This window comes from Mya arenaria, chromosome 3, assembly GCF_026914265.1.
Source record: "Mya arenaria isolate MELC-2E11 chromosome 3, ASM2691426v1".
NCBI lineage: Eukaryota > Metazoa > Mollusca > Bivalvia > Myida > Myidae > Mya > Mya arenaria.
Genome location: NC_069124.1, coordinates 66,800,695 through 66,819,539, shown reverse-complemented (window position 1 = coordinate 66,819,539; position 18,845 = coordinate 66,800,695). Strand labels below are relative to the sequence as shown.

Here is an 18,845-nt window from a genome sequence, read left to right as displayed (position 1 = left end):
ATTATTGCACTGCAATCACTTATTGCAGCAATTAAATACAATTAAGTGCAGCTCAGCAAGTATGCAAAATAGTATCCAATAATTATTAATATTAAGTTTTCATTCTTTAGTAAATGTGAGTTCCGTCACGGTCAAGCAATGTTCGGAACGCCCTTTAAAATGGTTAATGATAAATTCTTGATAAAAAAGGAGATGCTGAAAACTAACAAGTAAAAGTATGGTGTATTTTGTACAACGGCGATTGTCGTGGAGGTCAACGTACAAACCCCTTGGACAAGATCAAGCTATCATAAAAATTGCACAATATGCTTATGAGACACAAACGCTTATTTTATTAATATAGTGTATGTGAGTCTCGTCGGACTTGGATTCGTCGGAGCATTCGTCTGGAAACTTCTAATGGCTGTTGCACACATTGCACTTTCTGCACTGGGTCCCCGTCTTTCCCTGTTTTGCGCCATTCAGTAGCACGATGGAAATGGCACAACTGAAATATTCGTGCAACACAACAAGAGAGAGCAACTGTTTACAACGAACAATGATAATACACCTTGTGTCGACGATTCGAAAAAAAAGACCCATTTAACTCAAGGGTCAGATTTTCTAAAGTCATTTATTTGACCGATAAAAATGAGAAGAGCAATAAACAACTTATGCGAGTTGACCCTAAGTTAAACTTCAGATTATTAACAACACTGGATAACCTCGGTTACCTAGACTGCCAACAGACAGCTTCCATGTCAAATTTGATTGAATTTGGTCCATAAATAAATAAGTTGAATGGCTTTGAATCTTTTCAAAAGCTGAAATATCATTCCTAGAAAATGAGTTTTTTGTCATATTGTCAAATCGACATCTCATTTTGCTGTTTAACGCCCATTTCACTTTAGTCCACCCCCACTTTCAATGTTAACACATGAAATACAACTTAAGTATCCAATAGTTGAGTTGAATAGTACTAAGTGTATCGTAACTTTTATCAGCACATACTGTATAAGATCCACCGTACTTCAACTTGACTGACCGTTACGCTATCCTGGAACTATCAGTATCTGATTTGTGACAGTGTGTGTATACCACGTGATAAATTGCGTCATAAATGCTACGTCAGAAGGCAATGTTTTGATGTGAAAAAAAAACAACACTTTAAACAAAGATAACTTCACTATTTCTTCACCATTTTAAATGAAATATAGCGCAGTCTACGCCGCTCACAGAGCCTCGCCTTCGGTCTTTTACCAGAGTTAGATTGAGAGTTTAGTTTCACTAACACTTCGACAAACCTTTTCAGAATACGGTCGTCTGACGGAGCACTGTCAAAACATGATTTCGGAAACAGATTTGTCGAAGTGTTTGATGGAACTAATGACTTTATCAAATTTCGGTAATAATACAAATGCGGGGCTCTTTAAGAGGCATAGACTGCCCTTTGTTTCATTTAAAATGGTGTTGTACAAGAAAAGTTATCTTTGATTGAAGACTTCATTTTAAGCAAAATGTTGCCTTCTGACTTAGCATATAAAATTATGATGTAATTTATCACGTGGTATACACACACTGTGTGACAGGCCATTACAAGGCCATTTACTGCTGGAGAACGTCCATTACCAATCAGAGCAATGGAAATAGTAAAAAAAAGAGGACAGGACCTAAGAAATTTATTTTCATCTATCTGAGCGGTGAAAGAAGCCATCTAACCATAAATATTAATTACCCGCTGGTTGTAATGACATACACTGGTGATATATGTAAACCGTTTTCTGTGACAATTAGACAGCATACTTTTATAAGGGTCTCTGTTGTTGTTGTTTTTTTATCATAATTAAATTCCTGGAAATAAGAGGTACATAGAGTTACCAGCGGATGATTGAAAATTTGCAAAACAATGAAAATTTAACAATTTTGGGTGGGTTTACCTGTCGTAAGTGTGGATAAGAAGCACGTCAAGCAGTTACCGCAATAACAGGCGGACATGAATATCGTGCTTACGTGTATGGATTTTTTTTTAATAGCTCCTCGATTGTCTCACAAGATATGTAATGCGAACTATGACTTTCGTATGGTGGGGGATACATGTTTTATGTAATATTTTACATGCTTCAGACAACATGGCGCTCTCATGCATGTCATCCCTGCTTATTTCCATCACTTGAAATACAACCTATATTTTTCATCATCACCTGATTTTAATATATTCATTGTTTTCATAAAATGTATATCATGTGCCATATCATGTGCTCGGTTATGTATTATTCATTTGTAGTTTTGAAGATGACGTTCTGTGAACAAGTCTAAATAAATGATATGTTCTGTTCTGCTTTTATCCGAAGAATTTCAACTTCTGTTAGTGTTTAAAGCTCCTCCTACTGCCACTCATCGGATACACACTCCCTCTATCAGATTTTGCGTTGACAATGTGTATTCTTTTTCAGTTTGATGATCTGAAGTTATTTAAATGTCATTACTTCTTGTCATCTATAACTATTATTCATTAGAATTTAAACTTACGTAACCATTTAATTCGAATTATGATAAATACTATATATTCACACCTGAACCAATTCAGTCGCGTCCCCGATGTCTTGTATAAAAAAATCATGGTGTCAATTGTTCGGTTAAATACACTGTCCAATACACCTGGTGTCAAGTTCGCTGATTTTCCTGTCTCATGCTGCTGCGGACTGGCGCGTGACAACGACAGTGGCGGCTACGGTCGCGACGCCCTTAGAGTACCCTGCCCCAACGCCGCGGAACCAACTAAGTAGCAAATCAGACTTAATTAAAATTATTTTTTAAGATTTCACCGTTTTCAGAAGATTTTCCTAGCTTTGATATTTAATTAAAACATCTCTATGAGGACCTTACGTGTGGAAAGCGTCAAATAAAAATACGTAACTTGTTTTACCTTTCGTAAACAAGGTACTATGAACATGCTAGTTGTGCTAGTTATATACCAGTAACAATGTATTTGTATTTGCTTATTGTATAAAGCTCGAACGTTGTGTCAACTGAAAGATATTATCTAATAGTAGTAAAATACAGCCCCCTTTAATGTTCTTCACATATAACAATGACAAAAGGGTTAAATTTCAAATTCAAACAGAAGGCAATGGAAAGATTAAAACAGAACCTTTCAAAGATGTCAACATTTTAATTACAAGCGCGAGCCTTTTATCACATCCTCGTGTGTATAACGGAACCACGCACTAATGATGAAACAGGATACACCCTTTTTCTCTTCGTTTAAACGCAAAGAGCCTATTGGGAGCGGGTAAACACCAATCAGCTCTTGATCCATGCAGATAACAAGTACAAACCAACATAAGAGCAGCGTTCAACAGGAGTTTGTTATGTTTTCTTGGTAATATGCCGAGTGTGTTAATGGATAGTTCGAGGACACTGGTATTGTTTCTAATGGTTTCACTATGCCGAGGAGACCTGTGCACCGACAGCAAAACCAAGGTAGAGTGAAACATGTTTGCAATGTAAAACATCCACATGTGAAAATTAACTGTCATTGTTTAAGTTAAGATATCTGAAAGATACCGGTTAACAAATAGAAACGTATTTGTTCTCTAATCATTTTAACAATATAACATGACTTTAATATGGAATGAAGTTAAATATTTCATGAATATAGTTGTATGTTAAGTTGATAATGAGTTACCACGTACGATATAAGATGGGTATATTCTGTTATCATAATTATGATATCGTGGTACCTGAGAGTCATGTAGACATGATTACAGGTCAAGTTATCTAGGAATTTTCTTGTTTCTAGTTCCAGTCCACTTTTCCTGCAATGAAAGAGTTTAGCGAAGATGGAATAGGCGTGGAATGTTTCTCTGACTTAAAACGTAAGTTAAATATTATGAATACTTTTTTTACATGCAGCCGAAATCGAGGACATTTTAAAACTATTTGGATCGCTTCTGGTAAGTTTGAGACAAACATACACCTCTTGTGGTAAATACACTATGAAAATCCATCACAGCATCAATGAATGAAAGTCTGAGGGATCTAGGCGAAATACTTGAACACTATAAATGTTTTTGTCTCCGGTCATATCCGCAAAGGAGGGAAATGAACTGTGCAAATATGTCAATCCTCTTTAACCAAGTGGTCGTTTTCCGAAAACCCTTCAGATTTTGCTGGTTATTGATCATCGGAACATGGACTCTTATTTAGCATTAAAGGGTTGTTTAATATTGTTTTAGTTCATGAACCAAAATCAGTGACGAGTCACTCAAAATTGTTATCGCAAGTTTCATTCATTCTTTACAAGATTATGAGATAAAAAATAACTGACGGTTACACTTATCGCGAATAAAGAAAACATGGATCATTTGTCTCAATGCCTATTTTTTACGTGTTTTAAAACAAAGCATGTCGAATTGCTTTCATTTATATTTACATGCTTGTCATTGAAACTAAGACTATGTATTTATATTAAATAGTGCAATAATTATACATGCATTGTATACTAAACACATATATAATGACACAATAGTTATTATTTAATTCACGTGTACCATGTTACAATTACTATTGTTTAATCCACGTGTATCATGCCACAATAACAAGTCTTTAATCTACGTGTACCATGTTACAATATCTAGATTTTAACCCACGCGTTTTATGTCACTCTAGTTATTATTTAATTCACGTGTCCCATGTTACAATAACTATTGCCTAATCCACGTGTACCATGTTACAATAACTAGTGTTTAATTCACGTATATTATGTTACAATAACTAGTGTTTAATCCACGTGCACCATGTTACAATAACTATTGCTTTATCCACGTGTACCATGTTACAGTAAATATTGCTTAATACACGTGTACTTTGTAACAATTACTATTCTATAATTAACGTTTACCATGTTACAAAAACTAGTGTTTAATCCAATACACCATTTCCAACAAGTGTTTAATCCACACGGACCATTAATAACAAGTGTTGAATCCACACGGACCAATAATAACAAGTGTTTAATCCACACGGACCATTAATAACAAGTGTTTAATCCACACGAACCATTAATAACAAGTGTTGAATCCCAAGGACCATTTACAAAAAGTGTTAAATTCGCACGCAACATTTATAGCAAGTGGTCAATCCACACAGACCATTTACAACGAGTGTTTAATCCACAAGCACCATTTATAGCAAGTGTTTAATCCGTACGCACCATTTATAAAAGTGTTTAATCCGTACGCACCATTTATAGAAGTATTTAATCCGCACGCACCATTTATAGCAAGTTTTTAATCCGCACAGGTCATTTACAACGAGTGTTTAATCCACATGCACCATTTATATCAAGTGTTGAATCCGAACGCACCACTTTTACCAATTTTTTTATTCTCCCTATACCATGTGACAATAACTTAATTTGTATTATGTCTATTTAAAAACACCAACAGTTACCTTTTTATATAGAATGTACGGAGAAAAGTCTGGAGGCAAGGTATGGGACCACTATGAAGGTTAATGACCTGGACGCACCGAAACCACATAATTTTGCCATCACGCCCTTTTGTAATGGCGATAAACCAGGCATCAACGTAACATGGAGATTGCCAAATAATGGTAAGTTAGCTAAGGTTTCACTTAAAGTATATGATTTAAATATCATTAACATACCACCATTACCATTGATTTTATCATATTAAGACAGTCAGTCCTTGCGTTATACATTAATACAGCTTAAGCATTTATAACATGTATGTAAAATAATGTACAAAAAGATAACAGCAAGCATGAAGAAGAACGTTTATTCAAGGAAATATAACACACTATGATGTGTAATTAGGAAATGTAACACACAGTATGTGTATTTGAAATAGGCCAACATGTTCCGTGATCAAATTCATAGAATAAAATGGCTTACGTATACAAATAACGAACATGTAAACTATGAACATTCCATAAAAGAGATCCCAAAAAATACCTAAATAACAGTATTCTAATACAACGTCTATTTCTGAGTCACCATAATGGAATTGCAAATATTGTGGTAGTCTTCCGCCTTTCCTAAAACAACAACTGTCGTATTTTGCCTTTTTTACATATGGCTTCCATCTGTTACAGTAATGACTAGTCTTGTTAACTCTTTAAATCATGTTGCATTTCCTCATTTGTCTTGAAAAAGGTTACACTATCATCTGAATCAATCAATAGAAATAATTAAATTGTTTCAACATATATTTCTTTGGCCCCATTCAAATATAAAAACAATTTACTAAGTCATTTAGATGCAAAGAAAAATAAACGGGTTTAAACATTCCCCTTGACGAACACCAAGAAAACTTTCCAAAAAAAATAATACCAGTTTCTCCAAGAAACTTAACTGTTGTTTTGACACTTCTTTATATACCTTTATACCATTAAACAGTATCCCTCGAATACCTAACTTACATCATTTATACCAAATGTTAGGTTGAACAATATAATCAAATGCTTTAAAATAGTCAACAAATAAACAAAACATTTTTTTCATTCAAATTTTGGACATGATTTATCAAACTATGTAAAACAAACATATTGTCAGTAGTTCCCATTAATGAACGAAGCCCAGATTGTGATTCAACGTGTTATTTTTTTAAGCTCATGATGCCAAACGTTCATTGATACATCTAGTAAAGAATGTTCAATGCATATGGTTACAATTCAATTGAGAAATGCTTCCAGTTGATACAAATTGGCAAACCTTTAAAACCTTGCGATCTCATGATAATGCATTATTCATTTGTGTGTATGTGTGTAAATAAATCAATTAATAGATGTCTTAATTGCAGTTACACATCTCACAGAAATTGCCAGAATATGTTCTATTAGTGTGCTTTTTCAATCAAGTACGTTTATTGTGCTTGATTTAACTGTATTTTGAAATAGGTGAGCAATGACGTTGTTTTATTTTTTTTTAAAAAAACATTAAAACATGTATTCAGTTTCGAAACTGATATAGTTTTATTCTTTATTTTTCAATATAATATTTTTATTACAGGCATATTAGGTTTCTTAACAATAAAAAATGCAAAGTTACATAAAAAATGTAGTGCCACTTTGTAAAAAAATATGTATAGCAAAGAACGTTGAGATAACGTCGTTATTTAATGTTTTTCAAGTTGCACTTGGAGTGTAGTATGTTGTCGATGTTAAAAGGACAGAACATCATACGATAACTTTAGACTGCAATATTCAAGAATATATAACTGGTATCGTTCTTTTAGAGCATTTTTAAACAGAGCACTTTACGGGAATGAGAATTGACGAAAAGTTATAAACAATGCTGTGCCGTACACATTCCGACGGCATCAATTTTTATCACCCACTTAAGTAATACACCTTGATTCCAGCAGATTGGGTTCATATTAGTTTATTAATTTGCTATTTTGAATATCTTACAAATAATTCATTAGAGCTTTCAGCCACAAAGTTTGATAGCAGTCCATGCATGTATATATGTTTAATCTTTAAAGCATTAACACACCACCCCATTTTATACGGTATGCTTTGTCATAGCCTTTCATTGCTAGAACAATAAACAAAATTCGGAAAATGTCAAAGAATTAGGATTATTTTTCTGGCAGTATCTTTCACAGAATGGCTTAATTTAGATAATATACAAATGTTTTGTACGACGGCAATAACTTAATAACGTATTTAGAAAGTCTTCGTATTTTTAATGGCCCTTGTGTATATATTATTTTTCCAACCATTTTATTGTGGAAATTATTCCGTTGTTATCATACATGTCATCATGGTTTCGCTTGCCGTTTAAACGGGTACCACAATATTGAGTATGTTCAGTGTTACCATTGTGTTGTGTTCATGTTTTGTTTTCACTGTTTGTTATTAAGTTTTTGGATTTTGATTTTTGTTTCATTAACCAATGTTTAAGTAACTTTTGACTACCGTGCTTGTCCCTATAGCATCTTGTGTACTGTGAAATCATGTTTGGTAACCGTAAACCATATTTCAGCTGGCGCCAAGTCCATGAAAGCATTCATCGTTCGAATAGAGGTGCCCCGTCATGAGTATAGATGTGTGGTCGTTTCATTGAAAGGAGAAGTGAACCTAAGTAACGCCAATGTACGATATTTTGAGTTTCTTTTTCAAATGGAGGTTTACGAAAAAAGTTCATGGAAGGAATTGTTGTCACTCTTGTCACACTTGCAATATCCTTAATTGAATACGAAAATCTCCAAAAAATAATACCAACAAATATTGATTAGTAAAATGCACCGGGCCTGATGAGGTCTTGAGACTAGTTTAAACATTATATATTTAACATAGATTGTTAAGTAAGTTGTGATAACTTATACTGAGTCACTCTCGCTGGCAAGTTGTTGTACGAGTTGTCTTGTGTTGTGGGGGAAACCGGAGTACCCGGAGAAAACATACTTGCCCGGCTTGGTGACCACTAAATAAACCCACATGCGCCCAGGCCGGGAATAGAACCCGGATCGCCTTGGTGAGAAGCGAGTGCGCTAAACACTATGCTAACCGGACAACCTGAAAACAATGAGACTTGATGAACGTTCCTTCGCGTATGTTGTATCATCAACAAATACTTTATGTCTGAACTACTTAAATAATCTGCTTCCAATCCATCACATACCACAGTTCGTGTTTGTTATATATTTCAGTCTGAGTTTCTTGGCAGTTTCATGGATTTAAACTACAATCAGAACTTCCATGTGTCAATAAGGAGTCTACCCTCGCAAAATGGAACACATTCATTGGCCTTGGTCACACGCACCACAGACTGTGGTATATTACATGTTTGTCATTTCCTTAATCTATTTATAAGATTGTTTTACATGATGACCCTATAATGTCACTTATACACATACCTATTTGTTTACAGCAATCATTTTTTTTTAATTAGTACATTGTGGTATTACTAGTTGTAGTCTAGGATTAGAACAAGTCATGGAATTTTTCCTGTCCATTTTTGGAAAAAGACCCTAGACAAATTGGAATATTTTGCGACGTAAAAATTTACTTGCAAATCATTTTTGTGAGAAATGAACTTGTTTGAATGATATAACATTAAAAGGATTACAAAGGTCAATAATCATTTTTAAAATTAGTGTAATTCTCTAGTTTGACCATTTTAAATGTTTATGATCAAATACAAACATAAATAACAAGTTGAATTATGCATCTTAAAAGTTTTATATTACTTAACAACATGATAGCGAAAAGTGTGATAAAAATGAAACCTTTGACTGAATGTGGACAAATCTCGCAGCAATGTTGAATGAAGAATGTTGAGCTCGCCAGAAAGCGCCCCTAAAACTGAATTTCTAATGAGAACCCGGCAGTCACGTCTAGGCTTGTCAATGAAATTTTTTCTGTTAGAATCCTGCTGCTGATGGGAAACTGCTCTTTCGTTTGTTTAATAAATAGTTGTTAAATAATGCATAAAGAGTCTGAAGGCATATCATGCTTAAGAAGGCATATCGGTTCGTCAAATACCAAGCTAGAAGACGCAAATGTATTCCTTTCCATTAATCCTTCAGGCTTGCCCGATGGCACAGACAGGTGGTGCCCACCGTTGGAGAGCTTCCATACCGAGTACGACTACGCCAACAGGACGCTGTTTTTATCATTCCAGCAGGCAGAGTTCGGGAACCTCGAATTCGTAATTTTTGAAACGAAAGTAACAGACTATGCGGTTTCCAAAACACTGGTGAATACGGTAAGTAGTGCTTAGTCATTCTTTAAATATATGGTCGCGAATTATTCGTCTCTCAGTTCTTTATATTCCGAATTTGATGAAAACAATATGGACAAAATCTAGAATTTTTAGAATCATGATACCACGTACCTGATGATACTTGTAATTTGGGGGGAAAAACATAACCCGAAAGACCTACTGTGTAGTGGTCAAGGGTTGAAGACAAACTGTGTGCTGGTCAAAGGTTGAATATATAATGTGTTCTTGTCAAGGGTTGACGATATACTTTGTACTGGTCAAGGTTATAATTATACTGGTAAAGGGTCGAAGATATACTGTGCACTGATCAAGGTTTGAAGATATACTGTGCACTGGTCAGTGGTTTAAGGTATACTGTGTCCTGATCAAGGGTTTAATTCTTTTAAATAATCATGTGTACTTTTCTTCCAGACAAGTGTCGTCTTTCATGGTTTTGAACCAGGAAATTACAGCTTTACAGTAAGTCTGCTTCCGTTTATATATATTAATATAATTATTATGCAGGATGTTAACTTGTAAAATTGTTACATCGAACTGATGGAATGTAGACGGGATACCATTTTCGTCTTACTGTGCGTGATTGTATTCGCTTCAATGTTTAATGATGAGTCCAATAGAGGGAATATGTTTTATACGTGCATAACACATAAATATCTTAAACAATCTGGAGTTCCATATAACAGGATCCAACACCGCACACTGTTTTGGTGTTGGCATGCAAAAAATTGTAATTTCCCCTTTTAAAGTGTTTTAACGGATATTATTATGGCAATACACATGATATTAAATCTAATTTTGGTCGTCTAAAATCCTGTTCAAAATAAAAGTCTTCATACTGAGAATATTGAGTTGAGTTGAATTGTCTAAAACGTGTACCGCTTCAGATATTTTGTGCAAATTAGGCCAGCCGAAATTATCACGAAAAGTCAATTTCTCAAGCTGAACTAATTTTTCCACATAACACTATGGCATGTTTCAAAATTACATAAGTTTGAGTCTTTTTAAAAGCCCATTATCTTATGCATGACGTTGATAAACCTTATTACTCAATATTCTTAATGAAATTATTTTTAGAGCACAAAATGTTCTTGAGTTTTTTATCAATAAAATCTGTAGGAGAATGTGTTTTGGAAAAATGTATAAAACATTAACAATTTTGAATAACTTATAAAGTGAAGTGGTAAGTTGAGTAAAGATTGAGAATAAGATTTGACATTTGGTCCAGATGTGCAATGATTCACATTCCAATTTCCGTCCATTTAATTAATATATTGATTCTATTTATAACTTGAATAATTTAAAAGCAAAATTATATTATAAATTCTTCACTTGTTTTATAGATTATTATCATATTACAATTTATAAAATGTCATAAATGCTGTAAATTATCTGTGAGGCTTTTGTTATTCGAAACGAAAACATGGTGCGATTGAAGGGTGATAAATTCACTACTATTTATCAAATATGTGTCGTATTACAATTATACACATTTAATTTGGATTATACATTAATAACTTGTCACAACTATTGTAAAGTTCTCTTAAAATTGTATTTTGGTCTAGAGGCCTTGAACTTCAATTTATATAATATTAAGTTATTCCAGATAACTGGTAGGGATCCCCTGGAGGACGATAGTAGCAGATGTCTTTGCAAGAACAAGTACGGTAGATGTTCGGCATGCCAAATGTGCAAGGACTATAGTGAGCAAAATTACTCTATTATTCTACTTTTTGTAAAAAATGGCATTATGTTACCTAGCAATACCAAAACTCCAAAAAAAGTATACTATTTTGATGGACAATAAAAATGATCGAAATGGTCCATTCTGTGTTTTGAGACCATGCCTCATCATGCAACATTGTCAGCAATTGAAATACATAACTTTTGGAATTGAGCTGTTACCATGGTAGGCGTGGCTTATCAGAGCAAGCCTTACAATGTGACAACATGAGTTAAACCAAACTCCCAAGTATCGAAAATATTAACATTGTGATTATTTTGGGCAACATGTAGACCATTTTAGTAGCAAACGTTATATATTGTTTTAACTATCACGTTAACAGTTATGAAGCTCTGAGTCACTTTAAAGACGCACTACATGCTTTTCGAACTTTATTTTTGATAACAAATAATAGTCAGGCCTATTTCGAAGTACAGTTTTGCGTTTTTGATTTTATTTGTGCAGAGTATTGATAATATACTTATATAAATATATATCTTTCATCAGTCGCAATAGCAGCAGCAACCTCCCGCGGAAATGATACAAGTACAGAGGTTTCGACTTCGCAGACAGCGTCTGCCTCTGCAGGTTAGTACTGCATGTACATGAGTAAGAATAATGTATTTGTGTTTGAGCCTCCATTGGAAATAAGCCTTTGTTTTATGCGAGCTAAACCAAGGAGACGTGGACATACCCTTCTTTAACCAAGGTTTGTCTTGGGGATGGATCTTAGGTGGGGGATCTTGGGGATGAATCTTGCGGATGAATCTTGGGGATGAATCTTGGGGGTGTATCTTGGGGATATATCTTGGGGATGAATCTTGGGGGTGGATCTTGCGGGTGAATCTTGGGGATGAATCTTGGGTGTGTATCTTGGGGATGAATCTTGTGGATATATCTTGGGAATGAATCTTGGGGGTGGATCTTGCGGGTGAATCTTGGGGATGAATCTTGGGAGTGAATCTTGGGAGTGAATTTTCCGACTTCATGGGTAATGTTGCTGGCATCATGCTTAGCAACACACGGATGCGATGGAATCGGATCATTATACAGCCAACGGGTGCCTTCAGACGTTAAGCATTGTTATACCACCGCAAGTGTTGTGTATTGGACGCCCATGTGTTTAAATTTTGTTTCTATGCAACTCTGCACTGCACCTTAGACCTCCTATCCCACGTTTAATCATTGCCTGCTAAAAGGTATTTGTTTCGTACAAATAATTGTTATTATCAGAACGTAAACTCTGCATTATCCACCCAACGCAAACATCAATATTCGGACGTTCTCAGGCGCAAAGCCGGTTCTTTACTGTCCTCAAGGAGGTAATGTCAGCATTTTAGCTCTCTTTTGTTACATGTCAGCACTGAGCTCTGTATTGTAACATGTTAGCACTAAGCTCTCCATTGTAACATGTCAACACTAAGACCTCCATTGTAACTTGTCAGCACTATGCTCTCTATTGTAGCATGTCAGCACTAACCTCTTTATTGTAACATGTCAGCACTAATCTCTCTATTGCAACATGACAACACTAAGCTCTCTATTGTAACATACAGTGCTAAGCTCTCTATTGTAGCATATCAGCACTAAGCTATCCATTGTAGCATGTCAGCACTAAGCTATCCATTGTAACATGTCAGCACTAAGCTATCCATTGTAACATGTCAGCACTAAGCTCTCTATTGTAACATGTCAGCACTAAGCTATCCATTGTAACATGTCAGCACTAAGCTATCCATTGTAACATGTCAGCACTAAGCTCTATATTGTAACTTGTCAGCACTATGCTCTCTATTGTAGCATGTCAGCACTAAGCTATCCATTGTAACATGTCAGCACTAAGCTATCCATTGTAACATGTCAGCACAAAGCTCTTTATTGTAACATCTCAGCACTAAGCTATCCATTGTAACATGTCAACTCTAAGCCCTCCATTGTAACATGTAAGCACTAAGCTCTATATTGTAGCATGTCAGCATTAAGCTATCCATTGTAACATGTCAGCACTAAGCTCTCTATTGTAGCATGTCAGCACTGAGCTCTATATTGTAACATGTCAGCACTAAGCTCTATATTGTAACATGTCAGCACTAAGCTATCCATTGTAGCATGTCAGCACTAAGCTATCCATTGTAACATGTCAGCACTAAGCTCTCTATTGCAACATGTCAGCACTAAGCTATTCATTGTAACATGTTAGCACTAAGCTATCCATTGTAACATGTCAGCACTAACCTATCCATTGTAACATGTCAGCACTAAGCTCTATATTGTAACTTGTCAGTACTATGCTCTCTATTGTAGCATGTCAGCACTAAGCTATCCATTGTAACATGTCAGCACTAAGCTATCCATTGTAACATGTCAGCACTAAGCTCTTTATTGCAACATGTCAGCACTAAGCTATCCATTGTAACATGTCAACTCTAAGCCCTCCATTGTAACATGTCAGCACTAAGCTCTATATTGTAGCATGTCAACTCTAATCCCTCCATTGTAACATGTCAGCACTAAGCTCTATATTGTAGCATGTCAGCACTAAGCTATCCATTGTAACATGTCAGCACTAAGCTCTCTATTGTAGCATGTCAGCACTGAGCTCTATATTGTAACATGTCAACACTAAGCTCTCCATTGTAACATGTCAGCACTAAGCTCTCTATTGTAGCATGTCAGCACTGAGCTCTATATTGTAACATGTCAACACTAAGCTCTTTATTGTAACATGTCCGCACTAAGCTCTTTATTGTAACATGTCAGCACTAAGCTATCCATTGCAACATGTCAACTCTAAGCCCTCCATTGTAACATGTCAGCACTAAGCTCTATATTGTAGCATGTCAGCACTAAGCTATCCATTGTAATATGTCAGCACTAAGCTCTCTATTGTAGCATGTCAGCACTGAGCTCTATATTGTAACATGTCAACACTAAGCTCTTTATTGTAACATGTCAGCACTAAGCTCTCTATTGAACCATGTCAGCACTAAGCTCTCTATTGCAACGTGTCAGCACTAAGCTCTATATTGTAACATGTCAGCACTAAGCTCTCTATTGTAACATGTCAGCACTAAGCTCTCTATTGCAACATGTCAGCTTTAAGCTCTATATTGTAACATGTCAGCACTAAGCTCTTTATTGTAACATGTCAGCACTAAGCTCTCTACTGTAGCATGTCAGCACTAAGCTCTCTATTGTAGCATGTCAGCACTAAGCTCTATATTATTTTATTTACTGTTCCAGAAACATCACGGACAGCAGCAAGTTCTGGTGTTGGGAATAAGAAAGACAATATGAGCGCGGTTCTTGCTGTCGTCTGTACGTGTACAGTAGTGGCCCTGGTAGCGATAGTAGCTGTCACATGTACGTTGTTTTTGGTACTGAGGTATTTAAAAAAAAATACATACGAATTGTAAATTCTTGTATTGTTTGGATACAATTATGTTTCATGTATCAATACATTTTTATGTAGAGTATGTACTAATGGAGATATTTTGGGGAGAAATAAGAACAATTATGATTTAATTTAATTGTGGTATTGATTTTCTGTTTTAGGGTTGTGTCATCGGAGGCGTAGAACAGTTTCTTCTCACGTCGAGGGGGGAAAAAATGAATGTGCAGGTTCAACACATGTTTGTGGTACAGTCACAATTTTCATACTGATATTAACATTCAGTTTAATTTTGAAAAAAGTACCTTGACCATATGTCGAATGTCCAAATAGGACATCCTGAAAAACAGTATGTTCGTATGAACCGGCTGGATTTCCAATTGTAAATATGACCCCGAAAAATGGACGAAGTTAGGTTTGTAAACATGTTTAAAATATTTCGACCAAGTTTGATAACACTGGAATGACTGGCACTCTTCATCCATGAAAACCTTGTTTCTACATCATTTGAAACACGCAGTACTTATAAGTCAAGCCATGTTTTATAATCATGTTTTGACAGTATAATTAAGGCAAACTTAGTATAAAATCGGTAAAAAAGGATTATTCATTACTTCATTGTATTAATCGTTCTACAAAATGTACTTCTAAATTAAGTCAACTTCGCGTATCAGTTCGGTATCACAGTACAGGAGATCAATATGAGTTTTGTTATTCTTATTAATATTTTGTCTTTTAGACCGGTACATCATAATGATCATTGAGAAGACAAAATCTCCTCTAACAGAAGCAGTTAAAGAACACATCTTAAAACACTGCAACCCTGACATGAAGGTGATTCATACAATCGGTGTGAACGAGTTGAAGATCACTATAAGAAATCTAAGTTGTAACGTCGATAGAACCGTGTATACTGCAAGGGTAAAGGATACCGTAAACTTGGGTGTTAAGGATGTTGAAGTATTTGGTCTCGTTTTTGCTAAAGAAGACTTATCAATCTTCTATGCGGACGTTCTCAGGCATTTTCAGGACGCAACATTCAAAAACAATTGGTTGAAATATAAAACGGCAGCTGTCTTCAGAGATTCCTGCGATGGTCTACCGAAAGATGCTTGCTATAGATTGGACAAAGACAATAGTTTATTGCTTAAGGATATCTATGATTATTTTAACAAAACGCCAGATTTACAGTCATTTGAGGAAACTCATTTTGTCGATTTAACGTCGGAAACACCTTCCGCTCCTAACGCTAAATGTCACAAAGAAAGTTTGGTATCTAACGCTTCTTCGAACGTCTTTAGTGATAATTCGACTTATGTGCACACACAAAAGTGCCGCCCGCGGTGTACCTCTCAAGATTCAGCCAATGGTAGAAGTGTTTCATGCAGCGAAGTGTCTTTCAGTCCTTATGTCAAAGAGCACATTTTTTACACAGGAGAAGATGAAAAGCATTGCTGTTTAACAGTGCCACTCAAAGACGTTCACTGTTACACAAACAGTGTTTTAGACAAATTGGAATTTATAGAGCCAGATGAAGATGGGTTATCAGATTCAGAAACTGACGACGACCCAGATGGCTGGTCAGAAACAGACAATCTAATTGCACGAGAAGATACCACGGAGACCGGCAATTCAACGAGTAATGGAGACTGGAAACATTTTGTAAAAAAAATAAACTCAATTCAAAACAGAATGGCTGAATTGAATAAAAGAAATTTATTCATTTGAGAGATTTACTGTCAACAATATACTAAAGCTATTTAAGACACTGCAGACATAGGTCATTTCTTACATTTTGATGAGAATGTACCTAGATCCTGTTTCCCTGAAAGAAATCGGTCAACAATCATAAACGCAAAATGAATTCTCGTCCTTGGTATATATATATTGAATATACATGAACATAGTCATGTTACGTTTGCGATACACTGTGTATATTCCATTATAAGCAAGGAATAGCATTGAAATATCGATGTTTTTTGTTCGTTTATTACTCATATTTAAACAAGGGGCTTATATATTGCAAGTGTTTCTGGATTTACATGAACTGTTATTCAAATGTACATATACACTAAATAACTTACTGAAATGCGTCCCACTTCAACATAAAATAACATGCCCATATGCCAAACGTTTTAAAACTTTTTTGAGATAAATAAATTGACAATTATTAGTGCAATAATAATGTTACACAATAATTAATACTTATGTTCTCCTGTCATTAGTTAGTGAATATAATATCCATGACCGTCTTGTTTTTGTGCCAGTCTTGTTTGTGTGCCAGTTTGTTATGACAGCCGGTTTCGTATTTCTATAATTATATACTGGGTAGAGATTTTGTGATTGAAATTTTTTCTCACTTCATTTTAGTGCTTAATACTGTGTCAATTTTATTAATTATCTAGCTGGTACATAGACCAATGGTAACTTAAAACTTCTATCCCATACTCTCTGCATTATAGTGGTAGTTTAGACATATTTCTACGGGCCGGGAATAGTCTATGTGCATGTGTCAATGTAAACGTCAAGACAAGGACAGCCAGGCGCCCACTTCACTTATACAGTTGCATAAAATCACACATTAAAGTTCACTAAATTAGGAGTACATCTACTTTCATCTACTCTCTCTCTCTCTCTCTTTCTCTCTCTCTCTCTCTCTCTCTCTCTCTCTCTCTCCCTCTCTCTCTCTCTCTCTCTCCAGCAATGATACATATCGTGTACCTATTTCTTAAATGTTAAGTAAAAATTCCACACTATTTTGTTTTAGAAACATCATCATCTATATCTTTGAAAGCAGCGTTGTTTTTGCCAGTCGATTCAATAAGTAAAAACCCGTTTGTTCTTGTTATTTTTCAATACTCTGTAGAATGTATACTATTGTTAGCATTGTTCTTACTATATTTGAATTCACTATTATTTGATTTCGTTATTTATAAGGTATACTACTCATGATTGATGTATATACTATCTGAAATAAATACTTGTTAAACCAAACAGTTTTAAAAACAATTACTGATTGACAACTTGAAATTAAATTACAAGTTGCTGCAAGTAGTTTATTATATCATATAGATGATTGTTGATGTTAACGGACTATAGATGGGCGGTGCTCAAAGTGGAAGTATCAGTCACGATATGTTCTAGCCAAGGCCATGCTGCTATAGTCCACATACGTGAGGTTACCCTGTTTAGGTTACACACCATCATTGTTATTCCCTATATAATTCAATGTAAAATTATAATTTTTAGACAAAATTTAAAGGCGAATGCAGGCTATGATAACCACATATATTCTTAAAGTACAAGCTTTAAATTACCCTTTAAGCCAAAAAAGGGGGGGGGGTCAAGTTATTCCTAAGAAAAATCACTCCACTTGAAAAACAAACTCTAAAAATTGCACCGTCCGCCATGACAGTTCTTCCAAAATGACCTTTCAACTATAGGGCAGCGGTTTATGCTTTAATCTCTACTCTAAATGATCATTCGGAACTAGGTTGTTTTCGATAAAATGGCCGAGGAGCTCCGAATGCTAAATGATTAATCAAGCAAGAATAGATACTTAAGGTATAAAAGTTTCAGGAATAATGAAATTTTTGATTTACAGTGTATTGAACATGTGAAAACATGTCTGTCAATCATAAGAACATTTTTTTTTTATTGAGACAGTTGACAATGTATTAAATCGAACTTCATTTTTCTAATCGAATCATGGTAAAGGTACATGTATCCCTATACACGACTGACCTTGACTCGACACCTTCATAATTGTGTCGATGTGAAATGGTGGGGACCCGACCCCCAATTCCCAGGGACCTTTAAATTCCGTGAATATCGTAAAAAATATAAATACGATACCCGAATGCACCACTTAGAACCTAAGTTGGCCAAAATGTCTGCAGGTGAGCGGCCCCCACTTACCTGTATGTATGTATTTCTTTAGACCTTGCGGTCAAGGATAACCCGTGAAAGTGCAAGCACTTATTTCCAACGGGGTCCTTTGT

At 35.2% G+C, this 18,845-nt stretch overlaps 1 protein-coding gene across 1 annotated transcript; it reads left to right on the top strand.

Moving 5' to 3' along the window:
* The first annotated feature begins 3,277 nt into the window (after nt 1–3,277).
* LOC128226763 (uncharacterized) lies at nt 3,278–17,812 on the top strand. Its single transcript, XM_052936803.1, has 12 exons — nt 3,278–3,462; nt 3,782–3,857; nt 5,446–5,595; nt 7,991–8,100; nt 8,658–8,781; nt 9,537–9,715; nt 10,145–10,192; nt 11,337–11,433; nt 11,961–12,041; nt 14,697–14,816; nt 15,009–15,092; nt 15,584–17,812. Exons 1-12 carry the CDS (start codon nt 3,367–3,369, stop codon nt 16,570–16,572), a joined length of 2,154 nt encoding a protein of 717 aa, XP_052792763.1. The 5' UTR covers nt 3,278–3,366; the 3' UTR covers nt 16,573–17,812.
* The last annotated feature ends 1,033 nt before the right edge of the window (nt 17,813–18,845 follow it).